Raw genomic sequence first — 13,022 nt, 5'->3', positions numbered from 1 at the left:
GCGGGAATGGGTTAAAGGAGAAATTAATAAAAAATAAAAAAATCTGATATGTCCTATAAATAATCAAACAGATGATATCAGTGGTGGGGGGGGGGGGGGAGTTCATGAGCTCAAATCCTTACTGATACTCAAAGCAAAGGTGCTCACAGACATGGGAAATGATGTCAAATGGTAGTACAAGACGTCATAAGATACATTTGGGTGGAATTTCCCTATATAACCAAATATACTGAGATTCACAAATGAGAAAAGAACTCAATCATAGGTGTCATCTAAAAATGGAAGATTTTATTATAGTAGCTGATGGGTATGTGACATTGTGGGGGGGGGGGGTGCTCACTGTACCTTGTATTCCTCATAGTCTTTCTCATCTAACAGGCTTTCTTTCTCCAGTTCTACATGTTGTTCCACGGTGGGGTCCGAAGCTTCCTCATACAGAGGCAATCCCGTAAGAAAGATCTCTTTCCATTCTCGCATCAATTTACCAGGAATAAGTCTGCCGAAAAGAAAAACATTTATTAAAAGTTTATCTGATACTTGCAAACAGCAGCAATACCAGAGCATGGCAAAGGGGTAGATCTATCATAGTTCACGGGTCCCTTGAGACCAGCTGATCCCTTGGGGTCCTGTTAATGGTCTCGTCAATGGGCTCCTATCGTGCAAATTCATTTTCCCTGCTCCCTGATTTCCAAATGATGTCAATGGGAATCCGTCATATACTAGGGAGCACTCGGAGTCTTTCAGAACTAAGAGTTAAGCTTGATGCAACTTTCTGCTAAAGGAAATATAAGACGTCTATTATATCTGCATGTTATAATAGGGTCAATTACAAAGGCATTGTTTACATGATGCACGTGCGATGCAGTTACTACTTGCAGGTCGTTTTGTAGCCAAAACTAGTAATGTACAAATGAAACAGAATAAAGCTGTGTTCACACTAGTGTCATAACTTCGGATTATAACGGAGCCATGATTGCTGTGACGGATCCGTTTTGCAACAGACCCCATTGATTTGAACCTTTTACGATCCATGACGTACATGTACGTCATGCAATGCCTTAAGGTTCATGTACGTCAGGGTGATCAATAGCGGGAGCCTGGCAGTGAATGACAGCGGTAATCCTGCTGTAACGGCCCGGGATCAGAGAAGCCTTCGATCCTGGCCGTTCAATCCCTTAGATGCCGCAGCAACTAAGGTGTTTAACGAAAGGAAGGGATCCCTCTGTCAGCCCATCGGCCCGACACCAATAGCTTTGGACAATCAGTACTTATTAGTAGGGCCTCTTCACAATAAGATGATCACAAAGTGTCCCCCTGTTGGGACCCCAAGAGATCAGCAATCTGCGGGGAAACCTGACAGTAAGTGTTACATTTCTCTGCAGCGCCACCACAGGAGTAATTACGCATGACATAGTGTCTACTCATATCAATGGGCTGTCTATGTAATGCAGGACAGGACAGGTCCTCCAAAGAGAGGGACGCTCCTTATAACCGCTTTCCACTCTGACCAAGAGATGAGGATCCTGAACAGGGGACCCCCCTCTATTATCTGTATATGTAGGACAATGGGTTTTCTTAACTGGACAACCACTTTAAAGCCCAAAATTGGACGAAACTTAAGGGGTTAAAAGGATCTATTTGGGTTCGTTTTTTTTTTACGGCAACAACAGCGTTGTAAATGGCGAATTAATGTACCTTTTAACTATGTACGACATGATCTTTGTGGGATATAAGCATTACAGTACACTATAGATGTCTCCTGTCACTGGGGCTGACATAGAAAGGCGAAAACAGCTCTGGTTAAAGGACCAGTGTCACGAAAAAAAAATTTTTTACATCAGTTTGATTTTTGTGTTTTATTAAAAACTTTTATATTTATTTCTGTGTTTGTGTTTTACTTTTTTTTTTTTCACTTTTTCTTCCCCATGGGGGCTGCCATTTTTTTTTCCATTTCTGTATGTCGATTAACGACACATACAGACATGGAATACGTCAGCTACAGTCCCATAGTGAATGCGAACGGGCCCGTTCCATCCACTATGCTGTACGCCGTCCAAGTTGAACTGTGCGCCGTCCGGCGCAATTTTCCTGTAGACCGGAAGTCGCGGCCGGACAGTAAGATTACTACTTCCGGTCGCGGCTTCCGGACTTGTGCACTTGGAGCGGCGGTAGCAGACGGAGCGGAGGGAGCGGCGGCGACTGGAGCAGGTAAGGGATTTCTATGTACGTTCGTGTTTCAGTGTGTTTTACTACTGTATGTAAACCTACTACACTGTGTGTTAGCTCAAAAAATGGCGACACACAGTGTAGGAGGTTTGACCGTTCAATCCCCTCGTTTCTCCCGGCACTAGCCAGGATAAAGGAGGAGGGGATTCTGAGAGCTCACTAGAGCGAGTGAATTTTCTCAAATTTTGCAGCATAAAGCAATGTGGTTACTTTACCACATGCAATGCTGCAATTTTGGGAATTGCTCCATCTAGTGACCAGCGCTGGGAAATATTATAAATTAGAATCTAATTTATAATATTTCCTGACTCGTGAAAAAAATTCAAAAAATTAGAACAATGTTTAATCACCTACACACTAATTGTTTAACTAAAAAAAAACAACATTTTTTTCTAGCGTCACATTCCCTTTAAAGTTCGGCAATTTGACCGCACCGTGTGAATAGTCCCTTACACGATTACTGGGACCAATATGGAAGCAGCACGGTTGCTTCTTTTGCTGTACGCATATGCCTCATAGAGAAGGCAGAAAAAGTTTAAAACCATTTATAACCTACTGTATGACTGCTAGGCACCGAAATTATGGCACCATGGATCCGGGGGCAGCCATGATTCTGCAGCAGTGTGAAAAGACGTCACTGAAGATTAGCCTTCCGGGCCATGTGATGCCACAGACAACGTTAAGGGGCAATTGGTGAATATAATAACATAATTCCATATTCGTGGGCGTTTTATTCTGGTGCTTTTGAAGCTGCAATATTTTACTAGCGTAGCATGCTGCATCCTACAGAATGCTGTAGGTGAGGAAAGCAGTTTTCCATATCAGCCAATTAGCTTTCAACTCTTTTTCCAGAGGTCTCTTTTTAAAAGAAAGCTGCAACCAGATTGGTTGCTTTGGACAACTGCTTTATCTTTCCTTCACATGCAATTTTGCTAAATCTCCCCCATGATTGAAAACTGCATGTACCCACGTGTTTATTTCCGTTACCTATTTGTAAGCTCTTTGTATTCTTCAATCTTTGTCACCATGTCGACAATTTGGCTCACTACTGCCTGGCAGGTAGAGTAGTGTTTCTTGTATCGAGCCTCGGCTCTCTCTGCTGCTATCTGGCCATACAGCTCCTGGACTTTTCGGATCTCTTCCTCACGGTCCAGCTTGGCCTGTTTCAGCAGGGCCTGTAATATTTAACATAGAATTTCAGAGCAAAATGGCGGAAGCTGATAAATGATTGCTGATAAAGTGATGACAAGGCAATGGATGGTTCACATGGCGAGACGGTGGGCAGCACGTTGGTCAGCACTGTTACCTTGTAGCACCTGGGTTTGAATCTGGCTAAATGCAACATCTGCATGGAGTTTGTATCGTGTTCTCGTGGGTTTACTTCCATACTCCAAAAACATACTGGTAGGTTAAAGGAAACCTGTCAGAAGAATTTAGGCTCCTAAAATGCCACCAACCTGTTATCCAGGATGGTAATAGTATAACGGCCGCCACCATATACTTACCTTTCCACGGTGTCCTCTGGCAATCCTTCACCCTGGTTTGGTCGCGGCCTCCATCACTGCCGCTCTCCTCCTGCATCTCGGGCACTTCCTAGTGTGCGCACGCGCTGACCCTTCTACCCATGAAGGGCCAGTGCGTGCCAAATTATTCACCCAGCTTTCCCAGGGTATAAAAAGGTACATTCCTTTCCTATCGATACCTGAGCAAATAGGTTCCTCCTAGCTTGCTAGCGAGACCCTGTGTTATGGTTTGTTGGGATTACCCTGCCTGCCTCTTTGACTACCCTTGCCTGCAGCCTACCCTGACCTCTTGCTTGTTAACAGTGAGTTATCGTATGCCACCTGCGCTGATCTACGATGTACTAGATCATGTACTCATTCAGCTGTTTCTATATCTCTCCTGTCCAAGTCGGTCGTTGCCAAGAGAGGCTACTCTGGGGGTAGTGACCTGGGGATTCTCAGCAGCAAAGTCCAGATCCCTGTATATGGGTTAAAGGGTCTCTGCTCCTTGGACAGTCTCATTATCCCCAAGCCCTGTGACAAATAGGATGACAATGATGCCCTTGTATATTCCGGCTAATGCAGTATAATTTAGAAAAAGAACTTTGAAAACAGCACGCTATATGCAAATGACATGTAAAGAGTCGTGGGGGTGGTGCCGCTCCTCTGAAGAGTCACGCTGGCGGGTCCCCCTCCTGGCTTGATTGACGTCCCTGAGGCCGGGATAAGTCATTATAAGCCAGCGCCAGTGCACCTCGCTTCACCACACATGCGCCCAGATGATGTCGAAACTGGCATGTAATGACGTATCCCAGCCTGAAAAATGTTAATCGAGGGGGACTGGATAGCGTGACTCTTTAGACGAGCAGCACCACCCTCATGACTCTTTACAGGTCATGTGCATATAGCACACTGTTTTCAAAGTACTTGTTCTACATTGTACTACATTGGCCAGAATATACAAGGGCATCATTGTCAACCTATTACTGTCCTCGATAATAGCTTGGTGGCGGTCTGGCAGCCTAAATCTTCCTGACAGGTTCCCTTTATTTGGCAACATGTAAAATTGGCCCAAATGTGCGTCTAAGATAGAGAAATTAGATTGTGAGCCCCATTGGTAACAAAGACTGATGTGAGTGATGACAGACGTGTACAGCGTTGCGAAATATGTTGGTGCTATATAAGCAACAGGAAATAAATAAATTATCTTATGCAAGAGGATAAAATGAATGAAATAAAAGGGAACAAATCCACAGAAGGATGAAATATAGATGCAAGGACAGTCAGCATGAGAAGGTGTTATAGTGAACTCCAAAGTGGTTCAATGGCATGTAGATATGAATACAAACCACCGTGTTCAATATGTGCAAAAAAATCGAAAACAGGGGGCCGGCCAATGAAATGAAGTCAGAGCAAGACATTACCTCTGGACATAACCGAATGATCCTGATGACATGGAACGATGAAATTGTGCCATCTGACAGGATCATATGATTATGTCCAGAGGTAATGTCTTTCACTGACTTCACTTCATTGGCCACTGTTTTGCATTTTTTGCGCATATTGAACACGGTGGTTTGTATTTAGGTTTATTTAGCTGTATGTAGCTACATGCCATTGAACCACTTTTTCCATCTTGTAGTGTCATCTATTCTAGGCTGCTTGCAGATGGTCATCTTTGGTTTGGCTATTAACCCGAGTCATGTTTCAAGGCTCTATAAAGGGTCAGATATCGACTCACAAGGTAGTCACCTATAGGTGGCGCTAGTGAGACAGATTTTACCCCCAACTGGAGGAGAGCTAATTTGCATAAGTCCCCTTAGTAACTGAAAATATAGAGACACATATAGTTCTGTCCTACCGCTTCCCTATCAAGAGCTTCTTGGAATTCTCGCTCCCGTCTCTCTTGATACTGCTTCTCCCGGAAAATTCTGTTCTGTCTCATGACCTCCTTCTCGTGTCGAGACTGCATTAGCTGTACAGCGATTCTGCGCTCCTGCTGAGACTGTCTCATCAAATGGTTAATGAGCTGCTCTTCCCGAAAAGCTTCCTGAGAAAGGAACACATTACACTACGTCACTGTAGTCAAATCCAAATGAATTTTACAAAGTCATAAAACAATAGTCCACTAGGCAAATACTGTTACGTGGTATCATACAAATATATTCGCATTAGGTTCACACTGCATCGAACGTATCCATAGTGCCCCATTCACCTGACGTATGCCAAAAAAGTGTCCTTTGCCAGCTAGCAACCATTTTATTGGCCGCAGGAGCGATCGTTTGCTCGTTCGTCGGCTGATCATTGCCCTGTTTACACAAGGCAATGATCGAGAATGGGCATTCGAAGGAAACTTATAGACCGATTATTGGTCCATTTAAAGGGCCTTTACTTTGCCAATTGACATGCCTTGTGCCATACAGCAGTCATTCCATGTGCCCTCTTCCAGAGCATTCCCCTTAGAATCAAGTTGCTACCTGTCTACCAGTCCTTGAATATTCTCCTTTTGTTATAGCCGTTTTTCGGGCTTTAAAAAAATTTAAATATTACCTCCAAATGCCATCATTCACTGAAAAAAAGCTAATACCTTCTAATCTCCTGCAGCTCTAGTGCAGCCGGTCCGCGATATCTACCCGATACCTTTTGACACGCTATACAGGCCCGTGACCGCTCTAGCCAATCTCTGGCCGCAGAGGTCATGTGCCATATTTACTGAGATCAGTGCTGCGGGCAATAATTGGCTGGAGCTGTCATCTGTCAGTACGTAAGTAACTTTACTATTCCTTTCATGAAATTGGTTTATCCATTTCGTGTGTCAAGATACAAAATACAGAAATCCATTACCTCTTGCGCCCCGTGAGCAACAAGTTGTTCCATTAAGACTCTGCGCCGTCGCTTTTCCCTTTGCTCGCGAGCTGCTGTATCCTCCTCGACCCTCTTCTGAATTTTCTTTACATAATCATCAGAACAATCCAGTTTTACCAAAGCTGTGGCAATACTGGCTGTGGACCTTAGTCTCTGTAAGGTTGGGCTCCTGAAAGACAGTTGTATTGCTTTATATTACATAAGAAGCGGAAGAGAAGCAATGATCCAGCGCAAAATAGTTTAAGGCCCCATGCACACGACCGTGCCCGCAATCACGGCCCGCGATTGCGGGCACGGCCGGCCGCTGACTGACAGCCGCATTTTTGGGCCGTGCTCCCATACAAAGTATGGGAGCACGGCCCGCAAAATGCGAAAGAACGGACATGTTCCATAATTCCCGGAACATTTCCACGGCACTGACACCCTTCCATAGTGCTACGGAAAGGTGTCAGTGTTCAATGAAAGTGAATGGCTCCGTTTTTGCGGACCGCAGTTGCGGTCCGCAAAAACGGAGTTTTTTTGCTGTCGTGTGCATGGGGCCTAAAAGGGAACACGGTTCCAATTTTATTTCAAAACTTCTTAAAAATATATATCAAATGCAGGGGTGGTTAGCGATATTAGCTGATGCCTACGCGTTTCGGACAACACTTATTCATGGCTTATTATAGACAAAATGATGCCATTCTGAAGTTTATATCCGGTCGTTTACAGGTGGAACGCAGTGCAACACAGCAGGAGTGCGCTGGAGCGCAAATCAACTCTGTAGCACTCGACCAACACCCGAGATCCAAGAGGGTGTGTACCACGACACCAGGTAAGTAAAGTGTGAAAATACTGAAATATAAACAAGAATACGTGTTGGTGTATCAAAACAGCCGCGACTTTAGGTGGTGTAATGTCAATATAGATAAATTTATATGTATCCATAGCGACCGGATGTAAACATGGAGGTGGATGCATATTCATGCAAAGGAAGGGGAGACAATATCAACAGGCTAAAATTACATGAATGTAAACAAAAAATGACAATGTTAAAAACACTAAACTGGCCGGAACAAGCAGCTGTAAACATTGTTGCGATTACTTGGAAAAGAGTCAGTACTTTTTATCGAGGGCCTGCATTCTCAAGCCACTAGCAAAACATCACGAAAAAAAGCGATAATCGGTACTATATGTGGAGCCCACCATATAATGGGAGGGCATAAGTACCAACCATATGTAAAGTTTTAACCCCTGCGTAATTATCCCTCTGGCATTCAAAGCATCCACCCCCCCCCCCTTTAGTTGCTGCAGGCATAGCCATATAAATTAATGGCTGACCATGCTCGCTCTGGCAAAAACAGAGGAGACCCGATAGGGCATATGGACATGGGTTGTCTTCGTGAGACCAACTCTTTACATACATTTCAAGGGGTTTTCCAGTTTAACTTATCTGAACAGCAGTGTTCAGGGGATCGTCTGGTGTTCTCCATTGAACCGCAGCCAAAGCCTGTGCTGACCATGACAATCGAATATCTCTGCCATGAGTCAATTGGGGGTCAGTATAGGAAATGCTACGACTGCAGTGGTCAGAAGTTGTAGTATTTCTGTAATGGCAGGAAGGAGGTGAAGGGAAAGTGAGCCCTAATCTACCCACCGCCCTGTCCCTGCCTACTTGCAACGACCCGCCCTAGGCGACGAGGTACAACTGGGCGGCGGTCCCTACGCTGTCTAAGTGCACAGGAAAACAAACAGGGAACACGCAAGGGAAGGGGCAGTAGCCACGAAACGCCACGAGGAAACGGAGAGGCGAACGAACAGTCAGGACCAGGACGAAGTGAGTACACCCAAGCGGGCACGGAGACAGAAGCAAGCCAGGGGCAAAGCAAAGCAGGTCAAGCAGAACTGCAGCAAGGCAGAAGCACGGCAGAAGCAGGCTGGAGCAAGCAGCAGTGGGGCCAGGAATCCAAAAGAATTACAAGCGCTGAGGGAGAGAACAGGGCAGGTAATAAAGGACAGGGGGCGGAGCTAACTCCGACAGACCAGGCCGCGATAGGCTCTCCCACTCCTGAGCCTGCCACCCTGGTTGGTGGGAGATGGTGTCAGTCGAACAGGTCTGGCCTCAGGTGTGGATTGATTAATCCCAGGAGTATACCTAGATGAAGTACCTGGCAGATCCCTAACAGTACTCCCCCTTTTATGAGGGGCCACCGGACCCTTACTAAGGGGACCCGGTTTAGTGGGGAAGAGAAGGTGGAACCTCCTGATCAATACCCCAGCGTGAACATCACGGGCAGGTACCCAAGTCCTCTCCTCCGGCCCGTATCCTCTCCAATGGACCAGGTACTGGAGGGAGCCCTGGACCATCCTACTGTCCATAATCTTGGCCACCTCGAATTCCACCCCCTCAGGGGTGAGAACGGGAACAGGAGGTATCCTCGAGGGGGACCAGGACGGGGAGCAGCGTTTAAGGAGGGAGGCATGGAAGACGTCATGTATGCGAAAGGATGGGGGGAGCTCCAGACGGAAGGATACAGGGTTGAGGACTTCAATGATCTTATAAGGTCCAATAAATCGGGGAGCAAACTTCCTGGACGGGACCTTAAGGCGCAAGTTCCTGGACGACAACCAGACCAAATCTCCGACGACAAACCGGGGGTTAGCAGAACGTCTACTATCCGCCTGAATCTTTTGTGCGCTCTGGGACGCCTCTAGGTTCTTCTGAACCTGGGCCCAGACAGTGCACAGTTCCCGATGAACATCCTCTACCTCAGGATTATTGGAACAACGAGGGGAGACGGAGGAGAACCTTGGGTTAAACCCGAAATTACAGAAAAACGGGGAGACCCCTGACGAGTTACTGACCCGGTTATTCAGGGAAAATTCAGCAAGGGGAAGGAATGAGACCCAATCGAATTGACAGTCAGAGATGAAACACCTTAAATATTGTTCCAGGGATTGGTTGGTCCTTTCCGTTTGGCCATTAGTTTCGGGATGGAAGGCGGAGGAGAAGGACAGATCAATCTCCAACTTTTTACAAAAAGCTCTCCAAAATAAGGAAACAAATTGTACCCCTCTGTCAGAAACGATATTGACTGGGGCCCCATGGAGACGCAGGATGTGTTTCACAAACAAAGAAGCTAACGTCTTGGCGTTAGGTAGCTTCTTAAGGGGCACAAAGTGGCACATCTTGCTGAAGCGGTCGACTACCACCCACACCACCGACTTGCCCTGAGATGGAGGCAAATCGGTGATAAAATCCATGGAGATATGGGTCCAAGGTCTCTGGGGAATGGGCAAGGAACGTAGTAGGCCCGCAGGTCGGAACCTAGGGGTTTTGGACCTAGCGCAAACCTCACAAGCGGCGACGTAAGCCCTAACGTCTTTAGGCAACCCAGGCCACCAATAGTTTCTGGTAATGAGGTGTTTGGTGCCCAAGATGCCAGGATTACCAGATAGAGCGGAGTCATGGTTTTCCCTGAGTACCCTCAGCCGGTATTGCAGGGGAACAGTTTGTCCCCAGGGACGTTCCCGGGAGCTGCACCCTGATCAGCCGCGATATCAGAAGCTAAATCAGAATCCGTGGCAGAGACGATTATACCAGGGGGTAAAATACAAGCAGGATCCTTCTCGGAAGGAGGATTGGCCATGAAACTACGTGACAGAGCATCAGCCTTAATATTCTTGGACCCAGCCCTATAGGTAACCAAGAAATTAAATCTGGTAAAGAATAGTGCCCACCGAGCTTGTCTAGGATTAAGCCTCCGGGCCGATTCTAGGAAAACCAGATTCTTGTGATCCGTAAGGACCGTTACCTGGTGTCTGGCCCCCTCCAGGAAGTGCCGCCACTCCTCAAAAGCCCATTTAATGGCTAGAAGTTCGCGGTTGCCAATATCATAGTTACTCTCCGTGGGCGAAAACTTCCTAGAGAAGTAAGCACAGGGGCGGAGATGGGTGAGGGAGCTGGTACCCTGGGACAAGACGGCCCCCACTCCCACCTCGGAAGCGTCAACCTCCACAATAAATGGCTCCTCTTGGTTGGGCTGAATCAGCACGGGGGCCGAGATAAAGCACTTCTTGAGAGTCTCAAAGGCCTGGACGGCCTCAGGGGGCCAATGGAGGACATCAGCACCCTTGCGGGTAAGGTCCGTAAGAGGCTTAGCGACGACCGAGAAGTTGGCAATAAATCTCCTGTAATAGTTGGCGAACCCTAAAAAACACTGTAACGCCTTAAGGGAGGCAGGTTGGACCCATTCCGCCACAGCCTGAACCTTGGCAGGGTCCATGCGGAATTCATGAGGAGTGAGGATTTGCCCTAAAAATGGTATCTCCTGCACCCCAAAGACACATTTTTCAGTCTTAGCAAACAGATTATTCTCCCGAAGGACCTGGAGCACCTTCCTGACATGCTCCACGTGGGAGGACCAGTCCTTGGAAAACACCAGTATGTCATCAAGGTACACAACAAGAAAATTACCCAGGTACTCTCTCAGGATTTCATTAATAAAATTCTGGAAGACAGCAGGGGCATTACACAACCCAAAGGGCATGACCAGGTATTCGAAATGACCCTCGGGTGTGTTGAACGCAGTTTTCCACTCATCCCCCTCTTTGATGCGGATAAGGTTATATGCCCCCCGTAGATCGAACTTAGAAAACCATTGGGCTCCCTGAACCTGATTAAAAAGATCCGGAATCAAAGGAAGTGGGTACTGGTTCCTTACGGTGACCTTATTCAGGTTACGATAATCAATGCACGGCCTAAGACCACCATCCTTCTTCCCCACGAAGAAGAAGCCAGCACCTACAGGAGAAGTCGAGGGGCGAATGAAACCCTTGGCCAGGCATTCTTGGATATACACCCTCATAGCTTCACGTTCAGGACATGAAAGATTAAATATCCTACCCTTAGGAAGCTTGGCACCAGGCACCAAATCGATAGCGCAATCGTAATCTCTATGGGGGGGCAACACCTCGGAGGCCTCCTTAGAAAACACATCGGCGAAGTCCTGAACAAACTCAGGAAGCGTGTTTACCTCCTCCCGGGGAGAAATAGAGTTAACAGAAAGACATGACATAAGACATTCATTACCCCATTTGGTGAGATCCCCAGTATTCCAATCAAACGTGGGATTATGCAACTGCAACCAGGGAAGGCCTAAAACCAGATCAGACGATAATCCCTGCATCACCAGTACAGAGCACTGCTCCAAATGCATGGAGCCAACCAGGAGTTCAAAAACAGGAGTATGCTGAGTAAAATAACCATTAGCAAGGGGAGTTGAGTCGATTCCTACTACAGGGATAGGATAAGGTAAATCAATAAAAGGCATCTTTAGAGACATCGCAAATTCCACAGACATGATATTAGCAGATGAGCCAGAATCCACGAAAGCACTGCCCGTGGCAGACCGGCCAGCAAACGAGACCTGAAAGGGAAGCAAAATTTTATTGCGTTTCACATTAACGGGAAATACCTGTGCGCCCAAGTGACCTCCCCGATGATCACTTAGGCGCGGAAGTTTTCCGGCTTCTTATTCTTGCGCCTGGGACAGGTGTTCAGTAGATGCTTGTCGTCCCCACAGTAGAAGCAGAGACCATTCATTCTGCGAAACTCCCTACGTTGTCGAGGGGACATGGAGGCCCCGAGTTGCATAGGTATCTCCGAGTCCTCCGTGGAGGGGCGAGGAGACGGGACCTCGGGGGGGATCGCAGAAAAGTCAGAGGGGAGCACACTGAAGCGTTCTAGCTGACGTTCCCTGAGACGTCGGTCAAGTCGTACTGCTAGGGCCATAACCTGGTCAAGGGAGTCAGACGAGGGGTAGCTAACCAGCAGATCCTTCAGGGCGTCAGATAATCCTAACCTAAACTGGCACCTTAGGGCCGGATCGTTCCACTGAGAAGCTACGCACCACTTCCTAAAATCAGAACAGTATTCCTCAACCGGTCTCCTACCCTGACGTAAGGTCACCAGCTGACTCTCGGCTAAAGCAGTCCTGTCAGTCTCGTCGTAAATGAGTCCGAGGGCAGAGAAAAAACGATCAACAGAGGAAAGTTCAGGGGCGTCAGGAGCCAAGGAGAAGGCCCAATCTTGGGGCCCTTCCTGGAGTCGGGATATGATGATACCCACCCGCTGGTTCTCGGAACCTGAGGAGTGGGGCTTTAGGCGGAAATACAGTCTGCAACTCTCCCGGAAGGAGAGAAACGTCTTACGGTCCCCTGAGAACCGGTCAGGTAACTTGAGGTCGGGTTCTAGAGGTGAGGTGAGGGGTACTACTAAAGCAGCGTCACCCTGATTGACCCTTTGGGCCAGGGCCTGGACCTGTAGGGAGAGGCCCTGCATCTGCTGGGTCAGGGTCTCAAGGGGGTCCATGATAGCGTCAGCGTAGGAGAAATGGTAGACTAGGTAAGGGCTTGTAATTATGTAATGGCAGGAAGGAGGTGAAGGGA

General features: G+C 47.2%; 1 protein-coding gene across 1 annotated transcript in view; it reads right to left on the bottom strand.

Moving 5' to 3' along the window:
• SPEF2 (sperm flagellar 2) overlaps positions 1-13,022 on the bottom strand; it is a 143,200-nt gene that overhangs the window by 113,797 nt on the left and 16,381 nt on the right. Inside the window, exons 7-10 of the mRNA XM_075841878.1 lie at positions 6,573-6,762; positions 5,590-5,778; positions 3,214-3,401; positions 346-496 (exon numbers count right to left, since the gene is read on the bottom strand). Of these exons, the coding sequence (XP_075697993.1) occupies positions 346-496; positions 3,214-3,401; positions 5,590-5,778; positions 6,573-6,762 (718 nt within the window). The remainder of the gene's footprint in view (positions 1-345; positions 497-3,213; positions 3,402-5,589; positions 5,779-6,572; positions 6,763-13,022) is intronic.

Source organism: Rhinoderma darwinii, chromosome 1 (assembly GCF_050947455.1).
Source record: "Rhinoderma darwinii isolate aRhiDar2 chromosome 1, aRhiDar2.hap1, whole genome shotgun sequence".
In the NCBI taxonomy this organism is placed as follows: domain Eukaryota; kingdom Metazoa; phylum Chordata; class Amphibia; order Anura; family Rhinodermatidae; genus Rhinoderma; species Rhinoderma darwinii.
Note: the sequence above shows the minus strand (reverse complement) of the source record. Positions and strands in the feature narration are given on the sequence as shown.